This window comes from Pogonomyrmex barbatus, unplaced genomic scaffold, assembly GCF_055798465.1.
Source record: "Pogonomyrmex barbatus isolate J1 unplaced genomic scaffold, ASM5579846v1 scaffold9, whole genome shotgun sequence".
Taxonomy (NCBI): Eukaryota; Metazoa; Arthropoda; class Insecta; order Hymenoptera; family Formicidae; genus Pogonomyrmex; species Pogonomyrmex barbatus.
The window spans coordinates 8,200,121-8,225,207 of NW_028297193.1; the positions used below are offsets into that span (position 1 = coordinate 8,200,121).

General features: G+C 38.2%; 1 protein-coding gene and 1 long non-coding RNA gene across 7 annotated transcripts in view; one reads left to right on the forward strand and one right to left on the reverse strand.

Moving 5' to 3' along the window:
* MFS9 (major facilitator superfamily transporter 9) overlaps positions 1–25,087 on the forward strand; it is a 514,330-nt gene that overhangs the window by 74,753 nt on the left and 414,490 nt on the right. For 2 of the 6 annotated variants that reach the window (XR_016141319.1, XM_089085049.1), the window contains one exon: positions 16,315–16,356. The exons of 3 other annotated variants lie outside the window; for them this stretch is intronic. Coding sequence is in view for 1 of the 3 variants with exons in the window: in XM_089085049.1 (XP_088941175.1) it covers positions 16,315–16,356 (42 nt within the window). In the remaining 2 variants the exon portion in view is untranslated. Of the gene's footprint in view, positions 1–16,314; positions 16,357–23,864; positions 24,742–25,087 lie in introns of those variants that run through there. One more of the 6 variants, XR_016141322.1, reaches the window with a different exon arrangement.
* Positions 1,816–3,813, reverse strand: LOC148934614 (uncharacterized). Its single transcript, XR_016141325.1, has 2 exons — positions 3,313–3,813; positions 1,816–3,146 (listed from the first exon to the last, which is right to left on the reverse strand). It is a non-coding gene; the product is annotated as an uncharacterized LOC148934614 (long non-coding RNA).

The window sequence follows — 25,087 nt, forward strand, 5'->3', positions numbered from 1 at the left end:
TCTTTTTGCAATAGCTACACTGTTTTTCGATTGTATTTATTCGTGGTTGTCCTTCCGGCTTAGGCAGGATGTATCTATTTATGAAACGGTTAGTCCTGTAATCGCGCCCGTAATGACCGATTTTTCCGTATTTCTCGCAACGCGGACTTGGTAGATGCGCTTTAAATATTGGTCAGTTTCGATAGGTTTGCGTTCGAGTGCTAGGTCCTCGCGTTTTTTCTTCCACGATTGCTCCTGCGATTGCTCCTGTGTTGTTTGATATCGCTGCGATCGTACAATCAATTTAATCTCTTCGTGTAATCCGTTCTGATAATTGTAAAGTACCTGCTCTTTTATATTTTTTAAGATCGCGCGTTGCTGCTCGACTGTATGGCTTTTGCCTTCTTTCATGGATTCGTATAATTCCATGGCTATATTGTCTGTTCGTTTATCGAATTCTTGCGCGCTCTCGTTTGGTTTTTGTTTGAGCAAGTTAAACTCAAGTTGCAAATGTGTGGTGCTTCGTTTGCTCAAATATTCTTTTTCCAATTCTCGTTTTAATTGCTCGAAATTTACTATATGTCGCGTACGGAAATCCATCATCGCCTTGCCTTTGAATTTGGTGCAAAGAATGGCTTCTAATAAAGAGTGTTCATTCGCAAGGTGTATATTTTTTATCGCGAACGTGCTTGTGTTTAAAAATTCGTACACGCATCCTCACGACGTACCGAAGATCTCTGGGATCATGTTACGCGCGTCTTTCAATGTTAGAAATGCCAGTGCGTTTCCTGATTGGTTTCGTATGTCCTGATATCGTCCGTAAATTAAATTTAATGCGGCAGAAAATCTTGCGATACTCTCGTTCGTTCACCCATAGGTAATTGTGCCTGTCGGCTTAATCCGTTGACTTGTACACGGAGATCGCGTATTTCATCCATTAATTCACGAAGCATGATTATGATGATTATCGGACTGTGCGTCAATTGTGACGCGGCGGTTTGTTCGATTTTCTTGCGGTCCATGTCTATCGACTGAATGCCGTAGTTGCAAAATTTCGTTGTCGATTTCGTTTGGTTGTTCGACGGGTGAATGAGCCATTTCGTTTATTAGTGATTGGTATATGTTAGAAGAGTTAAATATACTTCCGTCTCCGTAAATTTGTTTATGTGTGTTTGCGTGCTTGTATGTGTCAATGTGGGAGTCAGTGTCGTTTAATGCGAGCAAGCTATAATCTTTTTCGTCGTATGGAAATTCGCGCTCGGTTATGACATGAACGTCTTCATCACTATCGTATCGTAATACATGGCGCACGTTATCGCGTATTTCTTTTAACGCGTTTCTCGCGGTATTTATCGCGGAGATAGTGTGCGGAAATTCTACGGGGTTGTTTGTTGGCCGCGATTTTGGTCAAGTCGCATACGCTAGGCTGTCCTTTGCTGCGGACATTCGCTTTACAAAATGTGATTTTTCTGACTTACATTAGAAGATAGATCGAATACGCTCGCATGGTTGTGCTGGCGTGTCAGTTGGCTGTACGTAGTAGTGCGTATCGGTAAAGCATCCTCGCTGCCTGGTATCGATGTACACGGTCGGCGCTGGCTGGCTCTCGGTGCTCGTAGACTCTCTGGTCGTTGCTCCGCTGCCACTGGATACTCGTTGTCATAGATCGGCACTCTGCTGATTTTACTATACTGATACAATTTCGTGGGCGGCTTATTTTTTGATGGGGTCTTTCCGCCTATTTTCTACAGGTCTTGTATTTTCGGTTTATAGGAAATTTGATTCTTCTGCCCGCAGCTTGTAATCTATTACTGCAAGTCTTATTTTGTTTTGTACAATTTTTTCTCCTTTCTTCTGCCCGTAATGCAGTGCGTCGGGGCTTACTCGATTCTGCTGGCTTGATCAACGATAATCCTCTCAAGTTGTTGTTCTTGGGAGATGGTTTTGATAATCCCACCGCTGCCACCAAAATGTTGTACCCCGGATGGGCTACAACGTTAATATTCTGGATAGTCGGGTTCGTCAAGCTTAAGGAGTTGAAACTCCGAGCAGGATCAAAGGAATGTAGGGATCCTCGTGAAATCACTGACACTTTTTTTAATTTATTTATTTATTTAATTGATTTATTTTAACAAGTCCACAAATACTTGATATTATACCGATATTATATTTTACTTGATATTATATTTTACGCGTTGTCGGGCGGCTCGGCGCATCTCGCGTTACTCTAGCGGCCGACGATCGAGTGTGACATCTGAACTGCTGATAATACGGCTTGCGTGAACTTTGCGATGGAATTCCGTAATATTTTGCGCAATTTATATAATAATGATTCCGCATGACTTATAATTTTGACTCTCTCATTCCGCTTTGTGTAACCGATTATATAGACTGATCGATGCCCGATCAGCATTCCGATCAGTTGCGTCGATTGATTGCGTGATATTGATTGATCAATATCACGCTCGGTTCGATCATCAAATTTAGGAATTTGCTGATAGGCTTTTCGCAATATTCTCGCGTGATGCATTTCTGCGATCTTTCGAAAGACTGATCGCAATTTCGGCGATCACACATTTGTGTCGTCTTTCGAAAGACTTTTTCCAAGATTCATGCGGACTATTTTTGTTGCCATGCGGACTACTTTTATTATTAGTTGTAGGTCTGGTTACAACATAATCTATTAACGCATTCAGTCATAGATAACATATTTAATTGATAATATCAATAATATGTTTTGCATTGACTCTTACGATACAAAATCTTGGGAAGTCGATAATATAGCAATATAAAAAATGATTTTTCACACGCACTCGCATAGTATAAAATAAGTTAATGCATCTCTAACTACAGTCTAGCTAATATATTAACTGATTAATGTATCTCTAATTACAGCTCTCTGCTTTTTATGTCACAATTCTAATTGATTGATTATAAATAAAAGATCTTTATCAAGGTTTTTATTGAAAAAATAATAAAAGAACACATCAACATTAATCAACATAACACAACAACATTAACATAAAAATATACATGAAATAACTAATAATTTATAAATGTATATTTTGTATATTGTCTTCTGCGTTTTCCACGCCCGTCACGTCCTTCTCGTTCGCCACATCCTCCTCGTCCGCCACGTGCGTGCCGACTTTTCTGTCAACGTCGGGCTGTAATATTTATATTATTAAATAATATTATTAGAAATATTAATTAAATTAAATAATAATTATATTATTATTTAATATTAATATAATATTAAATAATATTAATCATGAAAGAGAAGATTGTAATATCTTATATGTATTATAGGTGTTATGTACATTAATGTTTTACTTATGTTTTTTTGTTTCTGGTTGCGGCATCGGCGACTGCGTCTCTGGCGGCCTGATGGTTGCGATAGTGATGGTCCCGGCTAAGACGATGGACTCTCTGGAGGTTCTGAGAACCGATTTACTTTTTAATTTAACTCTTCTTTTAATTTTTTTATTTTCACCTTCAGAGCCATTATTTCCATTGTATCATTAACGTCGATCTGACTGAATTCGTCACTCATCTCTCTGAAAAAATATTTCACATAAATTAGACAACATAGATATGATTAAAAATTTATATTTTTATTTTATAATTTTTTAATTATATAAATTTATTTATTATAATTATATAAAATGTTAGGAAGAATATACTTACATGTCTTCTTCCGTAGCCATGTTGTAGCGTATTTCATGATTCGCGGTTTTATTATTTACATGATTGAAAGAACTTTGTTAATAGAACCTCTAGTATCTTTTTTTTTTAGAGAGTATCTCTTATTATACGAGTGTGTGTGATAAATCATTTTTTTATATTGCTATATTACTGTATTGTTCGACTCCGCAAGATTTTGTATCGTAGGACTCAGCATAAATATTATGCCGATTAAGTTTTATTGATAGAACAAACTCTTAATAAAATACATAAACAAATGTCAAATAGTCAACAGTTTACTCACAAGATATTTGATATTTTAATGCATAAATATTATCTATTGATATTGTCAATTAAATATGTTATAGACTGAATGTATCACTAGATTAGTACAAGTTCAGTATGTAGTGTAAAGTGTAAAGAAAATATACGTGAACAATAAACAGTCAGTGTAATTCTTTTAGTGATTTTGAAAGAAATATACGTGCAATATAAACAACACACAGATATATATAACATGTTATAACATGTTATAACATGTTATAACATGAAATAATATATACAATCTTTAAAAAAATAAATAGTATATTTAACATTTAATATTTCTAGAATTCAAACTTGAAATCTTTATGCTTCGAACCTAAATTATTTGTGGGATTCCGATAATTTATGGCAAATATTCTTTCTCTATCAGGTAAAAAGTTTTCCATATGTATACATATTTCATATATAATGCGTTATATACAATTTCACATAATTATTTATTTATATATAACGTATCATGTATGGAACGTGAAATATTCTCATATATAATTGCATGAGAGAGTTATTATTATATAGCGTATAATTTTTCTTATATCAGAGGCGTTTAAATTCAAAATGTAACATGATTTCTCCAATTATTCTAAATGAATATAATACTTCTCTTGCTAATCAATTTGTCTCATTATTCTATGCAAGTATTAAGGTACAGTTATTATTGCAAAAACCCAGAGTATGCGGAGAGTAACATGCATTAAAATATTCTCTTGTACGCGCGCGTGAATGCAGGTGGCAACCTGACGCGTTCGAAATTTAGTGCATCGGCGAGCGAACTCGCGCCAATCGCTAGCGATCGCTGCGCTCCGCGAATCGCACTTCGAGCGCAAATTCGAGCGGACAACTGACATAGCGACATGTAATGTCAAAATAATAACAGCTTCGCTCTCCAATCTTCTAGAAGCCACCTCACCGCTTTTGTGCGAAATCAAAAGTGGCGAGTCATCGGCAAAATCTTTCGGAAGATCAGAGGACATAAAAAGTTCGTTCGGGATCGCCGCTCGCAATCGCGAGTCGCACGTATCCTTTATCGCACGTAACACATCGACACTGTTCAGATCGTTTTTTACTTGCGAAGAACGTATCGCACAGTATGGTTTTATTATCTTTTCGCCGTTATCAAGCATTATTCGTACTCGCGCAAATACTTGCTCTAAGTGCGCCTGTGATCATTGTGAAAAATATACTGTTTTTCTTTTCTTCACCGCATATCGCCCACATCTACCCGGCTGTTTTCTTTATCCCGACCACTCATTCTCGCCCCCGGCGCCACGCGGATTGCTCGCAACGTATTGCACGATTATAATTAAAAAAGTTTATGATTCTATATCAGAATCTGTGAGATTAAAATATTAAATATCTTGTGAGTAAATTGACTATTTGACATTTGTTTATGTATTTCATTAAGAGTTTGTTCTATCAATAAAACTTAATCGGTAAATAAATTGACATTTATTACAGTTATACAGTTTGCTTATGTATAAAAATGTATGTGTATCATAGACTATCATCTTTGAAATATTAATTATTAGGTTTTACAATATTATAGCATGTTTTTTAAAAAATTAAAATTTAATAAGTTTTATTTAAAACATCTTTTCTTTCAAAGTAAGAAGAGAGATTGTCACGATGGGAGTTTGAGCTCGAACCAATCGTAAAAAAAATGGAAATTATGCAAAACATAATTCGCGAAAATATGCGAATATTGCGAAAAATCACCTCAACTAGGAATTGAATTTGGATTTCCTTTGCTTACCGGGCAAATATTTTATCCTTTCATTTGTCGAGTAGTAATATTTATCGTAATAACAAGTTTTAAATTACACGTTAAAAGTAATGTCATGCACATGCATATTCATTACATATGCGCGCGTGCGTGTGTGTGTGTGTGTGTGTGCGCGCGCGCGCGCACACACACACACACAAAGCCAGACTTTTACTTCAGGGACTCTATTCTATATAGTAAATTGATACGCCTCTATCGGGAACTAATTTCATGCTCTGCCATATTCTACATTTCACATAAGTGATAGCGTGCCAGTTCAAAAAGTACTTTTCTATTTACTTGTCCAATAAGCTTTCAAATCATATTTTGAAGGTCTCAAAATATTCTTAGATATTGAACAAATGTGGACAGTTTCAAGTTCGAAAGTTACGTCGCATTATTTATATCAAGTGAATATGTAACCTAGACAGAAACAGAAAACTGTAATACTAATTTTAAACTGTAATTTTTTTTTGTTTTTATGTATCATTTAATAGCTTACCACACTTAGTGGATATTTTCTCTCTTTCTGTAAAAGGATTTTTTAATCCATGTTAGGAAAGCGAAGAAAATGGAAAAGTACTAAATATATATTCAGTCGGTAAAATAGACGAGTTTAGCATCCTTTTAAAATCGTTAATTGAAATTATGACCGTACATATATGTCAACGAATGACCTTAATGCAACGAAACAAGTCGTTAAGGGATTGTTAATTATCATATGAACACAGTTCACACTAAATCGAAGTAAGCACGCGTAGGAGTGCGGCACGATTCGCACCAAGCAACACACCGCACAACACGTCCGCACGTCTTGAGCTCCAGGCAGTAACTGTGCGCGGTGACTCTACAATTCAACAACTTGCCATCAAAACAAAACCGAGGTTACAATTTGCTCAAGACGGAAATGTATGCGCGATGCAAGAATTCAGTATCAGGCTGTAAATTCAAGCTATTATAGGAGTCTCGAGCCATGCTCGATGCAATCTCTCTTGTCGCGCACCAGGAGGATTATTTGTATATTTGTCAATGGCGTTAGAGGGTGTCGCCGCTGCAGTCCGACCTGCATCTATCGAGAGAATAGAATCATCATCTCTCTGGAGTGCCGGTCGTGGGGATTCGAGAGAATACATGTATATATGTATATTGTAATATACGTATATATGTGTATCATTGTATTGTTGACGTGTTATTCTAAACACGTTGTTTGCGATAAATATCATCACATGCCTCGGTAGTCGAAGGGATAAGATGCCTGCCTGGTAAGCAGGAGATCGAGGTTCGATTCCTGGCTGAGGTGGTATTTTTTCGCAAAATAATTACGAGTTTTCATGAATGGTTCGTGGTCGGGCCCCGCCGTGACGCACATCCTCTCTTCTTATTTGGACAGAGACTCTTAATAAAAAGCATCTCTGAGATCAACTGTTTCTGCAAATTACGTTCACAGTAATACTTTTACACCGTTCCAGTCAAATTCATGATCGTAATCTGTGTTCGGTAATGACTGAATATGTGCTTGTGTTTTTACGTATATGATTCTGGTGTTCCTGCAGTCTCATTTTTAATTGTCTCACAGTTTGTTCGACATAGCACGCATCACAACTGCCGCAGCAGATCTTGTATACTTTGTACTACATTCCTTTTAGAATGTGCTAATAGAGCATTTTTAATCCTGATCATGCCTCTCAACTTATTCATACTAAAGAATGCGGGTTTTGCGTTGAAATCATTCACCACTTTTTTGAGTTTGGTCGCAATTCCCGGAACAAAAGATAAAGTGAAACTATCTTGTTCCTTGTGATTGCACCATATTTGGCTAGCTTAATCTAGCTTCCCGCCTAAATAGAATTTATTTATTTTTAATCTCGATTGATGTTATTAAAGATAAAGTTGAGAGGGTAATCATTCTTAACAAAATCGTGATCACCAAACTCAAGTTTTTTTTATAGTGTTTCGGGTGAGACAATAAGAACGCTCTATTGATGAGTCCAGCAATAGTGCCTCTTTATTGAGCGAGAGTGCTGGGAACGAAAATTCGGAAGGCACCTTCCCGAGAATGTGGGTTTATGAAACCAATCAATTTCAACGTTCTTAACAATCTTTAAGGTCGAATCAAGAAAATTCAATTTCTCATTTCAATTTCTCGCCCCCCCCCCCCAGTAATAAATTGTAATCTAGGATGCTACGAGTTGAAGAATTCTTCCAAAAATCTCATCAATCAATTGGAAAGGAATAAAGCCTTAACATCTCGGAACAGGCTCTCCTCCAAATCTTTTAATAAACTAATTCAGCTGTGATCTGAGACAATGGGAAACTCGTGGGTGTTCCAAAGTTTTGCTTATAAATTAATTGTCAAAGGTAAAGAAGATAGAATTTTGGATAAACGAGACTGCACTCAAAAATTCATCCTTAGGGATGTCGCAGTTCTTCGAGATGTCTCCCCAGCGCTTAGCAATACTGTCAATTGATAGATTGATAAGAACATTGATGAACAAGGAGACCGCATCGAAGGAAACAAGTATGTGATCATCAATTGTATGTTAGATAACTTGTTAGCAAGTTTAAAACTATTTTTTATGTGAATTGAAGGTTTTGGGATACTTCTTAACAGGAGTTTGTTCAAGAAGGATGCCAGATTGTAAAATGGACTATCAATTGTCGAGACAATTATTTCGAAGGGCGTATTCATGCTTGTGTATTTTAGGAAGCCCGTAAGTTCTGGGGAAAATCCCATCAGTACAGTAAATGTGCTTGTACAGTCTCAGATATGTAGTTAGAGTTCTTCCAGATTTTGAGAATATCTCGCAACTTGTTGAGTGATAGTCCTCGATCCTTCGTGTTCACGCTACGGCTTAGTATCGTGTAACATATCTTTTATTTTCGTAAGGTAACTGTCTTTATCCAACGCGATGGTGATATAACCTTTATCTGCTGTGAATATGATGTTAGGATGGGTGCGTATAAATTGTTGAATGGATTTTAGTAAATGAGATAGTCTGACGTTAATGCTATCTTTTTGGGGGAAGAATGTTGAAAGATTATTGATGATGGGTATTAGTCTATTCCTCAAGTTCAAACGTCTTCAGAAATTTCTGGATATTCTTTTTAATGTTTTTAATGAACTCAATGATGATTTTTTCTGAGTTGTACAAAGACAAGGCGAAATTTTCGCCAAGTTGAAGCAAACACTGGATTTCTTGAGGAATATAGGTAGTGGACAAGTTAAGAAATCACTTTTCTCTCAAAGCATGAAGAGAAGGTGGAGAGATATCTTTTAAGTAGGAGAGAGAGTTCGGAAAGGCAACGTAGTTTGAGGTACCAAGGGGGTGGGTGTATTATCGGTAAGAATGAGAAAGAAGCAGGAGAGTATGAGGATGTAGAGGCATGAGAGAAAGCAGCAGGAGGATGTAAAGATGTAGAGGCTGAAGAGAGAGGGATTAGAGAATGTGAGAATGTAGGAGAAGGGGAAGTGAGGGAAAGAGAGCAGAAATATTTAACTGGTCTAATGTCTTTAATACCTCGTTCTTTTTGTTTTTGACTCAATTTTACCATTTCATTTCATCATTTTATCATTCAGGTTCATTTTATCATTTAGTTGTACACGTGATAAAGAAACTTATTCTGCGCAATGAAAAAATTATGGCATATATTTCTGGGAATGTGGTGCGAGATCTTTCTTTCTAACCGGAAAATCTCAGTTTGTGACTGTTTAACAGTTAGGTAAGAGTAGGCAAACAAGGGGGGCCCTAAGCCCCCCGGGGCGAGAGGGGAGGTGGAGGGAGTGGAGGGTCATAGGATCCCCGGGGGATTCGCATCTGGGGGGGAGAGGATGGATCCCTATGGCGGTCGCGAGGTGATTTCCCCCGAACAATCGCGGGCCCGACGGTCGCGGTTTCGGCGTCTTCCGCAGGGACGTCGCATGTCCTGTTTTTTTTTAGGATGCCGCGGTTAGGCGTCCTGTGTCTAGGCGTTTTCCGCGGTGTCTCCTGTTTTTCGCAGCGACGGGAAGACGCGCGTCCTGTTTTGTAGGATGCCGCAGTTAGGCGCACGTCCTGTGTCTAGGCGTTGTCTACGGGGATCTAGCGCGTGTCGCTCGTCCTGTTTTTAGAATGCTGCGGTTTGGCGCGTCGTTGAATTGATTCTTTTGAGTAATACATAAAAAAATGTGTCGTGTTACGATGGCGAGAACCGTCAAAGTATCAAATCGATGTCAACAATGTGAGACAAGAATGATTGACGATAATGAGATGTGTTGGTGCCATTCTGGAGGAACTAACATCTTCTTCATTACGAAATATAACGGAGCATATCCAGCAATTAACGTGACAGAGTATGTTTGTAAGGAGACAGTACACTCCGACTCCCAACCAGTTAAAGAGGCGCAGCTGTTGATCTCCGCTTCAACGTGGAATTTCACTCAAAAGAGTGATAGAGGCATGTGTATGTCATCATTATCGAGGGATGGCATACAATCTATCAACAGAAATCCTTTACGAAAAGGATAAACCGGTTGATATTAGTAGATGACAAGAATTCATGGTAAGTCCGTTTTTTTTTTTCGTTCTTCTCGTCACGCCGCTACCACATTTGTAAGGCGCTAGGTGCAATCCGTGACCCTTCATCACGCGATTATGGCGTTGCAACTCCTCCAGTTGACGTCGAGCGGTCTTACCGGCGTTCATTGCCTTCGCAACGCTCACTGCCACCAATCAAAAAACCAAGCGCGCCCAATATCGGAAAAATGGGCAACAAGCCTCCGCGTTTCGCCGTCGGAAGTATCCTCCTTCTCGTCATCTTCTTCTTTATCTTTTTCAAACTCATGCCCAGCTTTGTTTTTACTTTCATAGCCGATTGTCACGTCCCAGCGCTGAGAGTACCTCTAGTCATATTCAGTGTAAATTTTTCAAAAATTTTTAATTATTTATGACTGACTGTGTTAGGAGACAGCACCATCAAACCTTTGGTATACATATAATAAAAGATATATACCGCTTAAAATTATTTAAAGGTTTATACAAAATTCCGCTTCTTACCACAACCTTATGGCGCTACTACAGCTTTAATGTTCCTAGTAAATTTTCCCTAGAACTTCATTAACAAAAACAGAACATACTGAAATCACTTCTCCGGACTGTTCAGTAAAATAATAAAGAAAATAAAGCTTAATATCGCATCCTTATCTAAGTATGTAACGGCAGGGCCGTTACGAGTGTACATACACATATATATATATATACATACACGTACGTAAATATACACACACACACACATATATACAGAGAAACGCTTGGCTTACTATCCTGCACTATCCATCCCGCTTGCACGTACACCACTCGCGCTACCGCATTCGCTTGCCTGCAGGGCGCACGCGCCGTCTCGCTCACGCTATCTCGCTCGCGATGTCCCCACGCGATACCGACTCCCCGCCATCGGACCGACGGCGCGTAGTGGGGAACGGCGGCCGGCCGAGACATCGGGACCAGATCCCATCCTGCGATCCGACTCCTGATACCTAACCAGTACCTACTACCTCTCGGGGCCAAGGTTTCGCTTGGCTCTGCCGGGTTTCACCGGCTTTCTCTACCTATGGGCTGAGGTTTCACTCAGCTCTGTCGGGTTTCACCGACTCCTGTCATCGCTCCACGGGCTGAGGTTTCACTCAGCTCTGTCGGGTTTCACCGACTCCTGTCACCGCTCCACGGGCTGAGGTTTCACTCAGTTCTGTCGGGTTTCACCAACTCCTGTCACCGCTCCACGGGCTGAGGTTTCACTCAGCTCTGTCGGGTTTCACCGACTCCTGTCACCGCTCCACGGGCTGAGGTTTCACTCAGCTCTGTCGGGTTTCGCCGACTCCTGTCACCGCTCCACGGGCTGAGGTTTCACTCAGCTCTGTCGGGTTTCTCCGACTCCTGCCACCGCTCCTCGGGCTGAGGTTTCACTCAGCTCCACCGGGCGTCACCGGTTTCCGTTGCGAAGGCAGGGCTCGACGTGGCACTCGACCCTGCCCGCAATACCTAACCGTCCCGCCTGACATTAGCTCGTAAGTGCATGCGATAGAGATTAAAGCCGCTAGTTATAAGTCAGTAATCCTAAGACCCCTAGTGGTAACCACGCCGTGTAAATCGACCGTTGTCGACCGCACACCGCACCTGTCCTGCGCACCTCATCGCCTGGCGCCAACCGGTTGCGTCTCCGCTTTGCTACCAGCGACACTGCGACATCTCTTGGCCCTGCACGCTGTATCTTTCTTTCGCTAAATAAACTATCTTTTTCACGCCGCCACTTGTGTTCGCGTACGCTTGAGTCTCCCCTCCTCTCGAACCCGGACACCGATGAGCCGATCCGAGCGTCGAGCGAGGTGACCGCGTTACAAGTATTTCAATGTTAACAACAAAATCTCAACAAATTAATATAAAATAGTAAATAATGAATAAAAAACAAATGTAGGAAATATAACCTCGCCCACGTAATGCACGAAAACTATAACAAAACAATTATCGGCACATTGTAATATTTTTATTAATAATTATATAAATAACAAAATCATACCAATCAATTTCTTTATATCGTCAAATATAACTTCAGAAACTAAGAAACCTTTGTATATCAAACCTTTCACTTTTGTTCCATTTTAATAATAAATATAAAAGTTAATAACAAAATTAATAACAATAGAAAGGATGTGAATAAGGAATAAAAGTCATAATTTCGTTTAATAAAATTTATAAATAAATAAATTATTATATTAACAAATAATTATTATGAAGAATTTGGACAGCACACAGGGAATCCTGTAATTTACCTCATTATACATACTTACCTAACTCGCATCGTTTAGAAGAAATTTAAACAATTATAAACTTGCTTACATACACTTACCTCAAAAACCCAATTCAGCAGGCAAATCTCCGTATATAAACCACCAACCAGTTCAACTTCTAGAAAACTTCATCCTAGACTTATATTTATAATTAATACTTCTTTTTTTTTCATTAACACTAATCCTATGGCTATGACAAAAATCTTATTATATATATATAATATGCGAATATTAATATGCATGGAAAACTACCCTAACGATTCAACCAATCACAATCTTCAGAGCCATTTGTACCTGAAAACATTTAATAAATAATGTACAAATGTAATAAGAGTTATACTGATATATTTTAGATATACTAATTATACGATGTAATCATTATTATTATAAAAATTGTAAAGTACATCTAGAACGATATTGCGAAGATTAATATTTACTATAAAAGCTTAAATTCGAGCAAATTGTATGTTTGTTAATTATAAGAAAGGAATTATTATAACGAAGTATAACTCTTTGAAAACGGGTCGACCGAATAGTCGCAGGTGTGACTCATGGTCAGTTTGTAAGCGAAAGTAGGCCATCGTTAAATGTCAAGGCCGCCATAATACTTAGTCACAAGTGTGACTCATGATCAGTTTGTAAGCGAAAGTAGGCCAACGTTAAATGTCAAGGCCGCCATAATATTTTAGTACCACGAGTCATCGCTGACTCATAACAAATGTAGGCCAAGTTGACTAATAGAAAACTATGTCAAGAACAACTAGAAGGTCTTAAACGCGTGAATCATAGCTGACTCATAGTGAAAGTAGACTAACAATAGGCAAACCATGCCAAGGTCATTTGGCTACAGACTTTATTTAAACCTGTAGAATCAGTATAACATTGGAATTTAGGTCACCCCTACTTCCATGTTTTGGCAACATATAAAAACCTCAAGCGACGATACCTTTGCGCACTTGTACTTGCACTCGCACTTACATTTCCACATCCACTCGCACTCGCACGCGCACTTGCCATTTGCTCAGAAATTAACCACTTGATCGGATATAGCTAAGCATTTGACTAGCATTGCTTAGCGCTTGAGCAATTCACTGATTTACAAATAATGTAATTCTTAAATCGCGTGTCGCATTCCATAGATAAATTATATATATATATATATATATATATATATATATATATATATCATTTATAATAGTGAATAAATCCCGATTCAAATACCACAAGTGTGATATTATATTATTCCTTATTTCCAAAATCGAAAACTCTTTCCTGAAAATAAAAGTCATTTCGACATTCCTGTTATCTATTTCCTTCGAGCAGTATCTAATCCTAAGGTTTTACTCTCTTAACCGCATGAAAAGAATCTCACAAATAACATGTGAGTGTAGCGGTCGAGGATCTGTTGATTTCGGCTCCGTCCGATCTACCAGGACGTCACACTATACGGCAGTCGCAGCGGCCTTCTCGCTGAAGGTGGAATTTCCGGTCGTTATATGTTCGCGCGCCTTCTCGGAGAGAACTCAATCGGCGACGTGGCGATCGGCGAGTTCCTTGCTTGTTGATCGGCGAGTTCCTTGCTTGTTGATCGGCTATCACGCATTCTCTAACAATAGCGATGTCATGCCACCGAAAGAGGCGCTTTCTGATTTGATATTCGTGTTCAACGACGTGGTCTGCGATAAGCAGGTTAGGGAGTTTTTACTATGCGATTAGGGAGTATTTTACTATGGGTCGACACTCGAACATCGATTGTTTCTCTCTCTGTCAGACATACACTAAAATCCCAAAACACTTGATACGCGACAATGCGAACCTCTTGATTCTATTTAGGCAAAATGGCACCAATCTGAAGTATGTTTATAATGAGCACATGAACACTGATAATTCATACGAGAATTTTTGTGCCTTGTGTCGCGCGTGTTAGAAACGCAAATACGGTTTCGTAGTTATCGATGAGGACAACAGTTAAAGAACGGTAAATACAGACGAGGATTTCACGATTTTGGCATAGTGTAGAGCGATCAGTTGTACGACGAGGATGAACGTCGACGCTATGACGAGTATGGACGTCGCTCAACGAAAAAAAAACGGCGCGAAGACAGCGACTCAGAATTCTATATGTAAAAAGCACAGAACGTTAAAGACCAGTGAGATAGAGGAGAAAATCACGCTGGAGAAATAACTCAAACCGATCGTTCAGCCGTTGAAATGAATCGCTGAAAACACCGCGTGAGACGACGAGTCGATCGAAGGGATTGACCCGATCGCATCCGACGGCGCTAAGAGGAAACGCGAGACCGACGACGAGCCGCCGTCGAGACCGATGAAGAGAAGTTTCCCGATGAGAGATCGCCCTCGATGACAAGTCCCTCCCGCTCGGAACGAGTCGGAGGAAATCGAGGAATTGATCTCGAACGTGCAATGAGGACTATTAGGTCGCAAGTATGAGCGCGTTTCTAAGCGGGGATAGACAAAGCGAGATCGACCATGTTTACGGATCGTTTACTTCGACGAGAGCGGCGCGATGCTTGGCGACAAGCGAATCGACGTGGCCGCCGACGATAGCGTGATCGTAGACGACACGCGATATCCAGGTATTCTAGGCTTATACGAGTTGATCTTCAAGAGATTTCCCGACGACGTCGTGTATACGGAAAATGACAAGCAAACGTACAAGAGTATACTGTTAACTACGAACGCCCATCGATGTGATCACAATGCACTTATGCCTAGGGAACAAAGGCTTCAAGTATAAACCACATCACCGCGCCGTTTTTGCTTGATAGAGACAAAATAGGCGTTGGTATTGGAAAGGCCACGAGAAGAAGGATCAACACTCCCGTCCGGTATGCGAGTGAATGACAACAGAATCGAATACGTTCACTGGGACGATCTCAACGAGCTAGTCGACCGTCTTCGATTGCTCAACGTCTCTCGTCGAGCGGGCAACGACGCGAGATTCTGGCTTACGACAATGAAATTCTGTCGATAATCGAGGAGCTTCGCGTTCTCAATGCAACCGGTATTCCCGTTATATGAAAGTTCGGAAGACGATTGGAATCGTTTGGAGGCAACAGGATACATCCGCAATCATCGATCGAGTCCCTGTGTCATTACGTGCGTAACAATGCGCTTTGCCTAAGCCAGGAGTCGGCAAGTGAGCACTGCTCGCGGGCGCTCAATGCCCGCGGGCAACAGTCGAGCGCGCTGGGGTTAGCGTTAGGCGGCTAGATACAATAAAGTGAGGAAAGGGGATAGCAGGAACGTCTGTTCGTTGAACGTGCTATTCAAGGAGTAAAAAAATATTGTTGCACAAATTCAGACCCAGATTTAGCATAAATTAATAACTATCTATATTTTAAATAAACCATTCTTACAATAATATTAAATAAGCAACTCTTATAACATTTAATTAATATTTTATTCATATTCAGTTTTCCGATATTATACGATATATCAGGTGTTATCGTTTTGGCACAACTTAAACGAATTATTGCATTTAAATGTGAATCTGTTAACTGTTCGCGTAATCGCGTAATTTATTTAATTTCATAATAGAAAATAATTGTTCACATGAATATGTAGAATCGAACATATTCATTATTTTTGCAGCACGAGCATGTAGTCGAGGAAAACGTTCTTGAGATATATATGAATAAAATTGTACGATGTCATTAATTGTCAAAACGATTTTTAAGAGCAGTGTCACATTTTAAATCTATTAATTCTAATTGTATATCTGCAGGAACAATATTAATATCAACAGTCAAAGATGTCATAAAAATAAGTAAGTTTTCTTCTAAAACATTTTCCTAAACCGACAATCGAATTTATTATGTAATAATTGAAGTGAATTTATATATTCTTCATATTGCTTATCTTGAATATGCATGGCAACAGATAATAAATTTGAAAAATGCAACAATTGTCGAGATTGAAATTGATTGATCCATAAATTAAGTTTCATTTTAAAAGATCTAATTTGATCAAACATATGAATAATTAATTTATCTTTGCCTTGTAGAAAGTAATTTAATGTATTTAAATGATTAGTGAAATCCGCAAGAAAGACGAGATTGGCAATCCAGGAAGGCTGTGATAGTTCAGGCACAGACTTATCTTTCATTTCTAAAAATATAATTATTTCTTCGCGTAAATGAAAGAAACACTGAAGAGTTTTACCTCGACTAAGCTATCGTGTTTCGCAAAAATAGGAGATATTGATATAATCTGACTCTAAAGAAAATAAAAATTCGCGATTGACGATGAGAAATTGACGATGATTCAATCCAGTAGTTCTAATAAAATTTACAACTTTGATTACAATTTTCATTACTTTATCATACTTTAAAGATTTTGCACATAATGCCTCTTGATGGATGATACAATGGTTCGAATGTATTTCTTTGATTATGTTATGTTTTGATTATGTTAGTGTAGACTTTAAATACATCCTACGAAGCCCATATTGTGTCCAATCATTGCTGCAGCACCATCAGTAGCAATTGAAGTTAATTTATCCCAAGATAGATTTATGTTTTCTATTGCTTCTTCAACGCTAAACAATATATCTTTTCTAGTCGTAGTACCGTAGTACCTCAGAGGTATTATATTTAAAAGTTCCTCAGTAATAGAGAGGTTGCTATTCACATCACGAATAAAAATTGCCAATTGTGCAGTGTCAATGATATCAGTACTCTCGTCGAGAGCTAATGAAAAAGCAATAAAATTGTTTGCTTTTAATACCAATTGTCGCTCGAGATTTTCAGCTAATTTTTCAATGCAACTATAGTTCGAGAAGAGAGACTAATTGATTTAAATTTATTAATATCATTAGGATATATTGTTTCTGCGGCAATTTCTAAACATTGTTTGACAAATGGACCAATGCTAAATGGACGTGATTCACGTGCAATAAGATGAGCAATTTTGTAACTGACATACAATGCAGGCTTACTTAATTCCAATTCTTCTTCCTATTAGAATAATATCTTTATTAAATGTAATGTACCTAACAAAAAATTTTTTATGTAAAAACATATATATATATATATATATATATATATTTATATATATTTATATATATTTATATATATTTATACATGTTTATATGCATATATGTTCTTATACGAAAAATTTTTTACCGAGTATAATTAAATATAATTAAATTAAAACTGACTACAGTAAAAAACGCATATTTTATATTATAATAGTATGTATATTATGAAAATTACTTTATTGGAAACAGCTGATTTTAAATCGTGCAAAAGTTGAATTCGCTCCGATCCTTCTATCTTGTCATAAGTGGCTCCATGTTTTTGTGTTATAATGTCTTCTGACATTATATTTCTTTGACTTCATAATAATTCCACAGATCAAACATTGTGTTTGATTATTATGCTTCATTATGAACCACTTCTCTTCCCACGAAGAACTGTCCGAACTTGAACTTAAGGTTCTTTTCCTTTGATTATCCATTAACGTTAAATTATAAGATTGCAAATGTCTGACTGTTCTAGACAAGAGACAATTTGATTATACTCTTGCTTAGTTATTGTTTTTCTTTTATTTTGAGCGTTTAGCAGATTAATATTAGCAGATGTTTATTTTGAAATTGTTGGAAGTTTTCTTCGCAGAAAAAGAACTATTCTTCTGGATTTAAAAATATAATTTTAAAGCGCTAAGTTAAATGTGATATATGTATTCATAATTTTATGGTTGTATTGTAAGTTTATATTTTAATACATTGTTATTGTTATATTATTGTTTTATTTTCTTTGTTATATTTAAATTTTCGTTAAACATATTTAAATGTATTAATTATATAATTTTTAATTTAGCATAAATTTTGACAACTTACAATACTTAAAAATAGAGATAAGCATTTTAATTAAAATTTTCCTATAATGAATGCTTATTATTATTATTAAGACAATCAAAACATGCTAGAGCATATTTCTTTATTTGACTAATAAAAAAATTAACTAGATATAAATTGAATTCATAAGAATTTATGCATTTTAAGTCCTATATATATATATATATATATATATATATATATATATATATATATTACAATATATTTTTGCATATTTCATCTTTAAACGGTTTAGCTAAACTGTTATAAAAAAATTTTATGATGTTACAAAGATTCAAGTACCAGTAGTTTAAGACTACACTATCGTTCATATATACACGCAACGCTATTTTTATAAGTATGAAATGCGGAACTTTATCCCAAGGTACTAAAAATATTAGCTCCTGAGATGTGCACAACAGGCGAGCGCTCACGGGCGCTCGCGGCGCTTGTGCTCAATTTCAGCGTTTTGCCGACCCCTGGCCTAAGCGACGATCACTAGGACGCGAGAGATAGAACGATATGACGTCTAGTCGCATCAGAACCGACACCGACGCCGCGAGGAAGAGTAACGTGGATGGCGCGTTTCGAGACGCGGAGACGAGGATCTCCGAGATGAGGAGCTACACGAACTCTCGATGAGCATTTGGATATTGATATCGGAGACGAACGAGAGGACGGTCAAGTCGGCGAATTAGAGGAATCTATGGCACGTGCAGCCAGATTGTTTCTAAAGTACGAAGATCGTCGAGATTACGAACGAAACGAACAGGCTATCGTGCGTGATAGATTCGTTATCCGGAAAGGCTTGAGTGTGATGTCCGTGAACAAGTTCGAGGAGTCTCTGGAGAGGCAGTGCGGCGTCGACGATCGTCCGACGGTCGAGTCTCTACGAGCATACGTGCGTCGCAACGCGCTCCGCTTGAATCTGGACAACTACAATGTCAACAGACGCAAGATACGGCGCTGATCGACGATACCGACGTGACGACCAAGGGTTACATCGACGACGCATTTCGCGTAAGGAGCGAAGAATTAAAAACTTTAATAAACGAGTTACGAAAACAGCTAGAAGATATGAACAAACGGATTCGTAATATTTTTTTTACGACGTAAGAATTGAGGTGGATGTTCTGCGACACATCGAAAAGAAGAGAGAGATTTCGGTCGTCGATCACGAGAAACGGAAAGACGAATAGGAGAGACGAGAGAGCGAGCGCTCGAGAGATGGAACAAACTGCGAGTGGGAGATCTGACAAGGGAAGTATCAGAAGTGTCCCTCCCCGATTTTAATGAGCTTCGAGTATGTTAAAATATGGATAAAAATAAAAGACACATATTTTTTTTTATTTGCGTTCTCGAACGTTAAGGGGGTAAAACCATTCCTTAAAAAAAAAATCGGTTTTTTTTCCTGAGTAAATATCATCCAAACCATTAATGATATCAAAAAAAGTTCTAAATAAAAGTTTTACAACTGCAAGTGTACTTTACGATGACGTATTTGAATTTTAAAAAAATGTTATATTTTCGAGCCATCCTACCCCCTCCCTCTAATTTTCAAAAATTTTTAAATTTTTATGACGTGAATTCAAGAGCATTTTATGCTGAATACAACGGTATATAATAAAGTCATTTTCCGAAATCGCATTTTTGGGAAATGAGTGAGAAATACCTCTATACCTGCTCCATACTGTAAGAATTAGACGACCGTAAGCGGTCATGAAAGAGATTCGGAATATAAACACTAACAGAGAGGAGCCGTCGTGGTCGTGCAGACTAAGTGTCGGATTGGTAGACGAGGGATCCCGAGTTCAAATCCAGTCGGTCTCCGTTAATTTTTTCCGAATCTAATAGATATCTTTCAATCTCAGAAGTGGGATTCAGCCTATGTTACCTCAGAGAAGATTCAGCCTATGTTACCTGACAAGTCGATCGTTCAGGAGTGAACGGAAAAGTCGCGGAGTAGTACTCCAAAGGAGTCGTGTCGGTCGTTCAAGAAAGTGATCGAAAGTCGGGAACAGAAGCTCCAAGTTTCGGATAAAAATCCGATAAAGGAAGACTCGGTACATTCGGGACGAATGTAATACCAGAATGGCCGAACTGTAAGAATTAGACGACCGTAAGCGGTCATGAAAGAGATTCGGAAACACTAACAGAGAGGAGCCGTCGTGGTCGTGCAGACTAAGTGTCGGATTGGTAGACGAGGGATCCCGAGTTCAAATCCAGTCGGTCTCCGTTAATTTTTTCCGAATCTAATAGATATCTTTCAATCTCAGAAGTGGGATTCAGCCTATGTTACCTCAGAGAAGATTCAGCCTATGTTACCTGACAAGTTGATCGTTCAGGAGTGAACGGAAAAGTCGCGGAGTAGTACTCCAAAGGAGTCGTGTCGGTCGTTCAAGAAAGTGATCGAAAGTCGGGAACAGAAGCTCCAAGTTTCGGATAAAAATCCGATAAAGGAAGACTCGGTACATTCGGGACGAATGTAATACCAGAATGGCCGAACTGTAAGAATTAGACGACCGTAAGCGGTCATGAAAGAGATTCGGAAACACTAACAGAGAGGAGCCGTCGTGGTCGTGCAGACTAAGTGTCGGATTGGTAGACGAGGGATCCCGAGTTCAAATCCAGTCGGTCTCCGTTAATTTTTTCCGAATCTAATAGATATCTTTCAATACGTATTCGTCTCATATCGCGTTGGCTGCGCGGGATAATGTCAGATGTCGTTTTATTTGCATATATTGTTTACATAAGCATCGGGTGAAATTTTGATAAAAATTTCGAAAGCTTTGTTTTACTCCTTCAATTCTTGAATTTATCTTACTACTTCTTCAAAATTCAATTGCTTTTTTTTATATATTCTACGAGATATTATCGACGATACATAACATTCTTTTACATTGTATGCGTAATTATTTCGTCGTCAGTGAGTTTTATTTCTGCATTTTGTAAATCAAATTTGTTCTTTTACTTATAATTAATTAACCCTTATACTCTTTATTTCTTGTTCACTTATTTATTTATTTAATTTCATAACTTATAATTTGATCATACATTAACACCTCACCTATCTTTTCATTATAGATAATATCGTTTTTATTTAACGTTTTTATTTGACAATATCGTTTTCATTATTGACTGTTATTAACTTTTGACTATTTTTTCTATACTCCATTGTACTCTCATTAATTTTTAAAGTTTTGACTAGTTTGACCGAACTTTTTTTTCTTACGTTTGTAACAAATCAATTTTGCAATTGGAAAGTCGTAATTATTTTTTTCATATTATTTAATCCTATAGATTTGAGATGTTTTGTACGCCTGATCGTACAATTGCCTTTTTTCAGACATGAGACTTCTTCCACGAGAACTACAATTTGCGACCAACTGCGCGATGCGAAATAATCAGTTTACCTTCGAAAACTGTAAGGCGTATCATCTTTTTAGAATAAGTCACTGTGAATATATAATCGGTTATTATAATCCAATGTTTACATACTGATGACGACCAAAGTAAGAATCGAAACGTTTATTTTGTTTATGTTTATCGGGGCCTTTGTAATTTTATACTAAAAGAATAAATTAGTAATTGTCATCCTGTCAGCTTGGCTCGTGTAGTTCTTTTTTGTATTGTTAGATGTTTATTATTCTTTCGGTCCCTATTCTGCTGGCTTATTAAAGAATTGGATTAAGCAGGAGCATTATCACGGCAGCGCACGCATAAAGTTTATCAAGACGTGTTTGAAATTTCATATTACATCTCTACACTTAGTTCCTTTTCGGAACTTTAAACCATCAACATAACTTTTAACCATTAACTTTTAATCATCATGCGAAACCAGATTTAAACATATGAAAGATATGCTCATTAGAATATTCCCAGGACTGAATTAAAGGATGCTTACCAGTAGGCAAACAAGGGGGGCCTTAAGCCCCTCGGGGCGAAAGGGGGGTGGAGGGGAGGGGAGAGTCATAGGATCCTCCGGAGGTTCGCATTCGGGGGAGAGAATGTGGATCCCTCTGGCGGTCGCCGGGGTAAGTTTTTCCTCCTCGGTCGGTAAGGATGGTTTTCTACGGGATGATTTCCCCTTTGGCGATCGCGGGGTGGTCACGAGCCCGGTTTTTTCGGCGTCTTCCGCGGGGACGTTCCATTTTTTTAAGATGCCGCGGTTAGGCGTGCTGTGTCTAAACGTCTTCCGCAGGGCCTAGCGCGTCCCGTTTTGTAGGATGCCGCGGTTTGGCGTGTCTTCGACGCTGTCTTAGAGTATATATTTGATTAAGGGTATCGACGATGTATCGTTAGTTTGCGAGATGGAAAGTTAATCTAAAGTTCCGGAAAGTCATTTGAAGGATACGGAGATAATATCGCTTTTAGACGAACCGCTCGATTCTCGAGAGAGATGGAACGCGAGGTGATAGAACAGGAAACGCGCGATAACGATGGAACGAGAGAGACAACTGACGTTCGAGCAGGAGGCGAAGAAGAGGAAGAAGATGGGGTATCGGCGGAAGCCGAGAGCGACGCGATCGATTCGCTCGAGTTGATACGCGCGATGTGGACGTCTATGCATTCGACGACGTGTAATTTGCGGCTGATGATAGTGTTTCTGTCTAAACATCTGGCGCTTCGTCGAGGAACGCTATACGTATCGTCACCGACGTGTGGAGTCGGAAAGGTTGAACTCGTATTGTTCTGGGGAGAGCATGGTTCGCTTCGTCGAGAGTTCGCACTCATGAGCATCGCTCATGGAGATCGAGATAGCGAAGGAGGCTTCCTCGAGTTAGATACGAGAGTACGGGGAGTATCTGGCGCGTCTGAATACAGCGAAGAGGAACCTCGACGACGAGTACGAGAAGTATTTTGCACGTCTGGATACGGCGAGGAGGAGGAACGACGAGAGTTGTGGCAATGGTTTAGATGCGTTGTTCGCGTTCCTATCTGGAGACAAGGAGGAGACTGACCGATTCATTCAGTACGTAACGAAGTTAAAAGGTGGGCGACAGTTCGAAGCGAGATCTCCGAGCGAGAAGGGGACTGTGACGTCCTGGGAGGTCCTGGTAGATCGGACGGAGCCGAAATCAATAGATCCTCGACCGCTACACTCACACGTTATTTGTGAGACTCTTGTCCATGCGGTTAAGAGAGTAAAACCTCAGGATTAGATACTGTGAAGGAAGTAGGTAACAGGAATGTCGAAATGATTTTTATTTTCAGGAAAGAGTTTTCGATTTTGGGAATAAGGAATAATATAATATCACACTTGTGGCATTTGAATCGGGATTTATTCATAATGTTATAACTGTTATAAATGATATATGTATATATATATATATAAATTAGTATATATATATATATATATATATATATATATATATATATACTAATTTATCTATGGAATGCGACACGCGATTTAAGAATTACATTATTTGTAAATTGGCGAGTTGCTCAAGCGCTAAGCAGTGCTAGTCAAATGCTTAGCTATCTCCGATCAAGTGGTTAATTTCTGAGCAAATGGCAAGTGCGCGTGCGAATGCGAGTGGATGTGGCAATGTAAGTGCGAGTGCAAGTACAAGTGTGCAAAGATATTGTCGCTTGAGGTTTTTATAACATGGAAGTAGAGGTGACCTAAATTCCAATGTTATGATTCTACAGGTTTGAATAAAGTCTGTAGCCATTATTCACGCGTTTAAGACCTTCAAGTTGTCCTTGACATAGTTTTCTATTGGTCAACTTGGCTTACATTTGCTATGAGTCAGCAATGTTGGCTCCTGGTTCTAAAATATTATGGCGGCCTTGACATTTAACGTTGGCCTACTTTCGCTTACAAACTGACCATGAGTCACACTTGTGACTATTCGATCGACCTATTTTTGTTTTAAAAGAGTTATACTTCGTTATAATAATTCCTTTCTTATAATTAACAAACATACAATTTGCTCGAATTTAAGCTTTTATAATAAATATTAATTTTCGCAATATCGTTTTAGATATACTTTACAATTTTTATAATAATAATGATTACATCGTATAATTAGTATATCTAAAATATATCAGTATAACTTTTTTTACATTTGTAATATATTATTTATTAAATGTTTTCAGGTACAAAATGGCTCTGATGATTGTGATTGGTTAAATCGTTAGGGTAGTTTTCCATGCATATTAATATTCAAGATTTTTGTCATAGCCATAGGATTAGTGTTAATGAAAAAAAGGAAGTAATAATTATAAATATAAGTCTAGGATGAAGGTTTCTAGAAGTTGAACTGGTTTATATACGGAGATTTGCCTGCTGAACTGATTTGGGTTTTTGAGGTAAGTGTATGTAAGCAAGTTTACAATTGTTTAAATATCTTGTAAACGATGCGAGTTAGGTAGGTATGTATAATGAGGTAAATTGCAGGATTCCCTGTGTGCTGTCCAAATTCTTTGTAATAATTATTTGTTAATAATTCATTTATTTATAAATTTTATTAAACGAAATTTAAATCGTAGAATTCTTTTCTGAGATAAAATATGTTTCTATCGGGATTGTTTATATAATTTCATAAAGAAAACTGCTACTTACGAAAGAATGTGCAATTATGTATATATGTATGTGCGTGTGCGTGTGCGTGTGCGTGTGCGTGTGCGTGTGCGTGTGCATGTGCGTGTGCGTGTG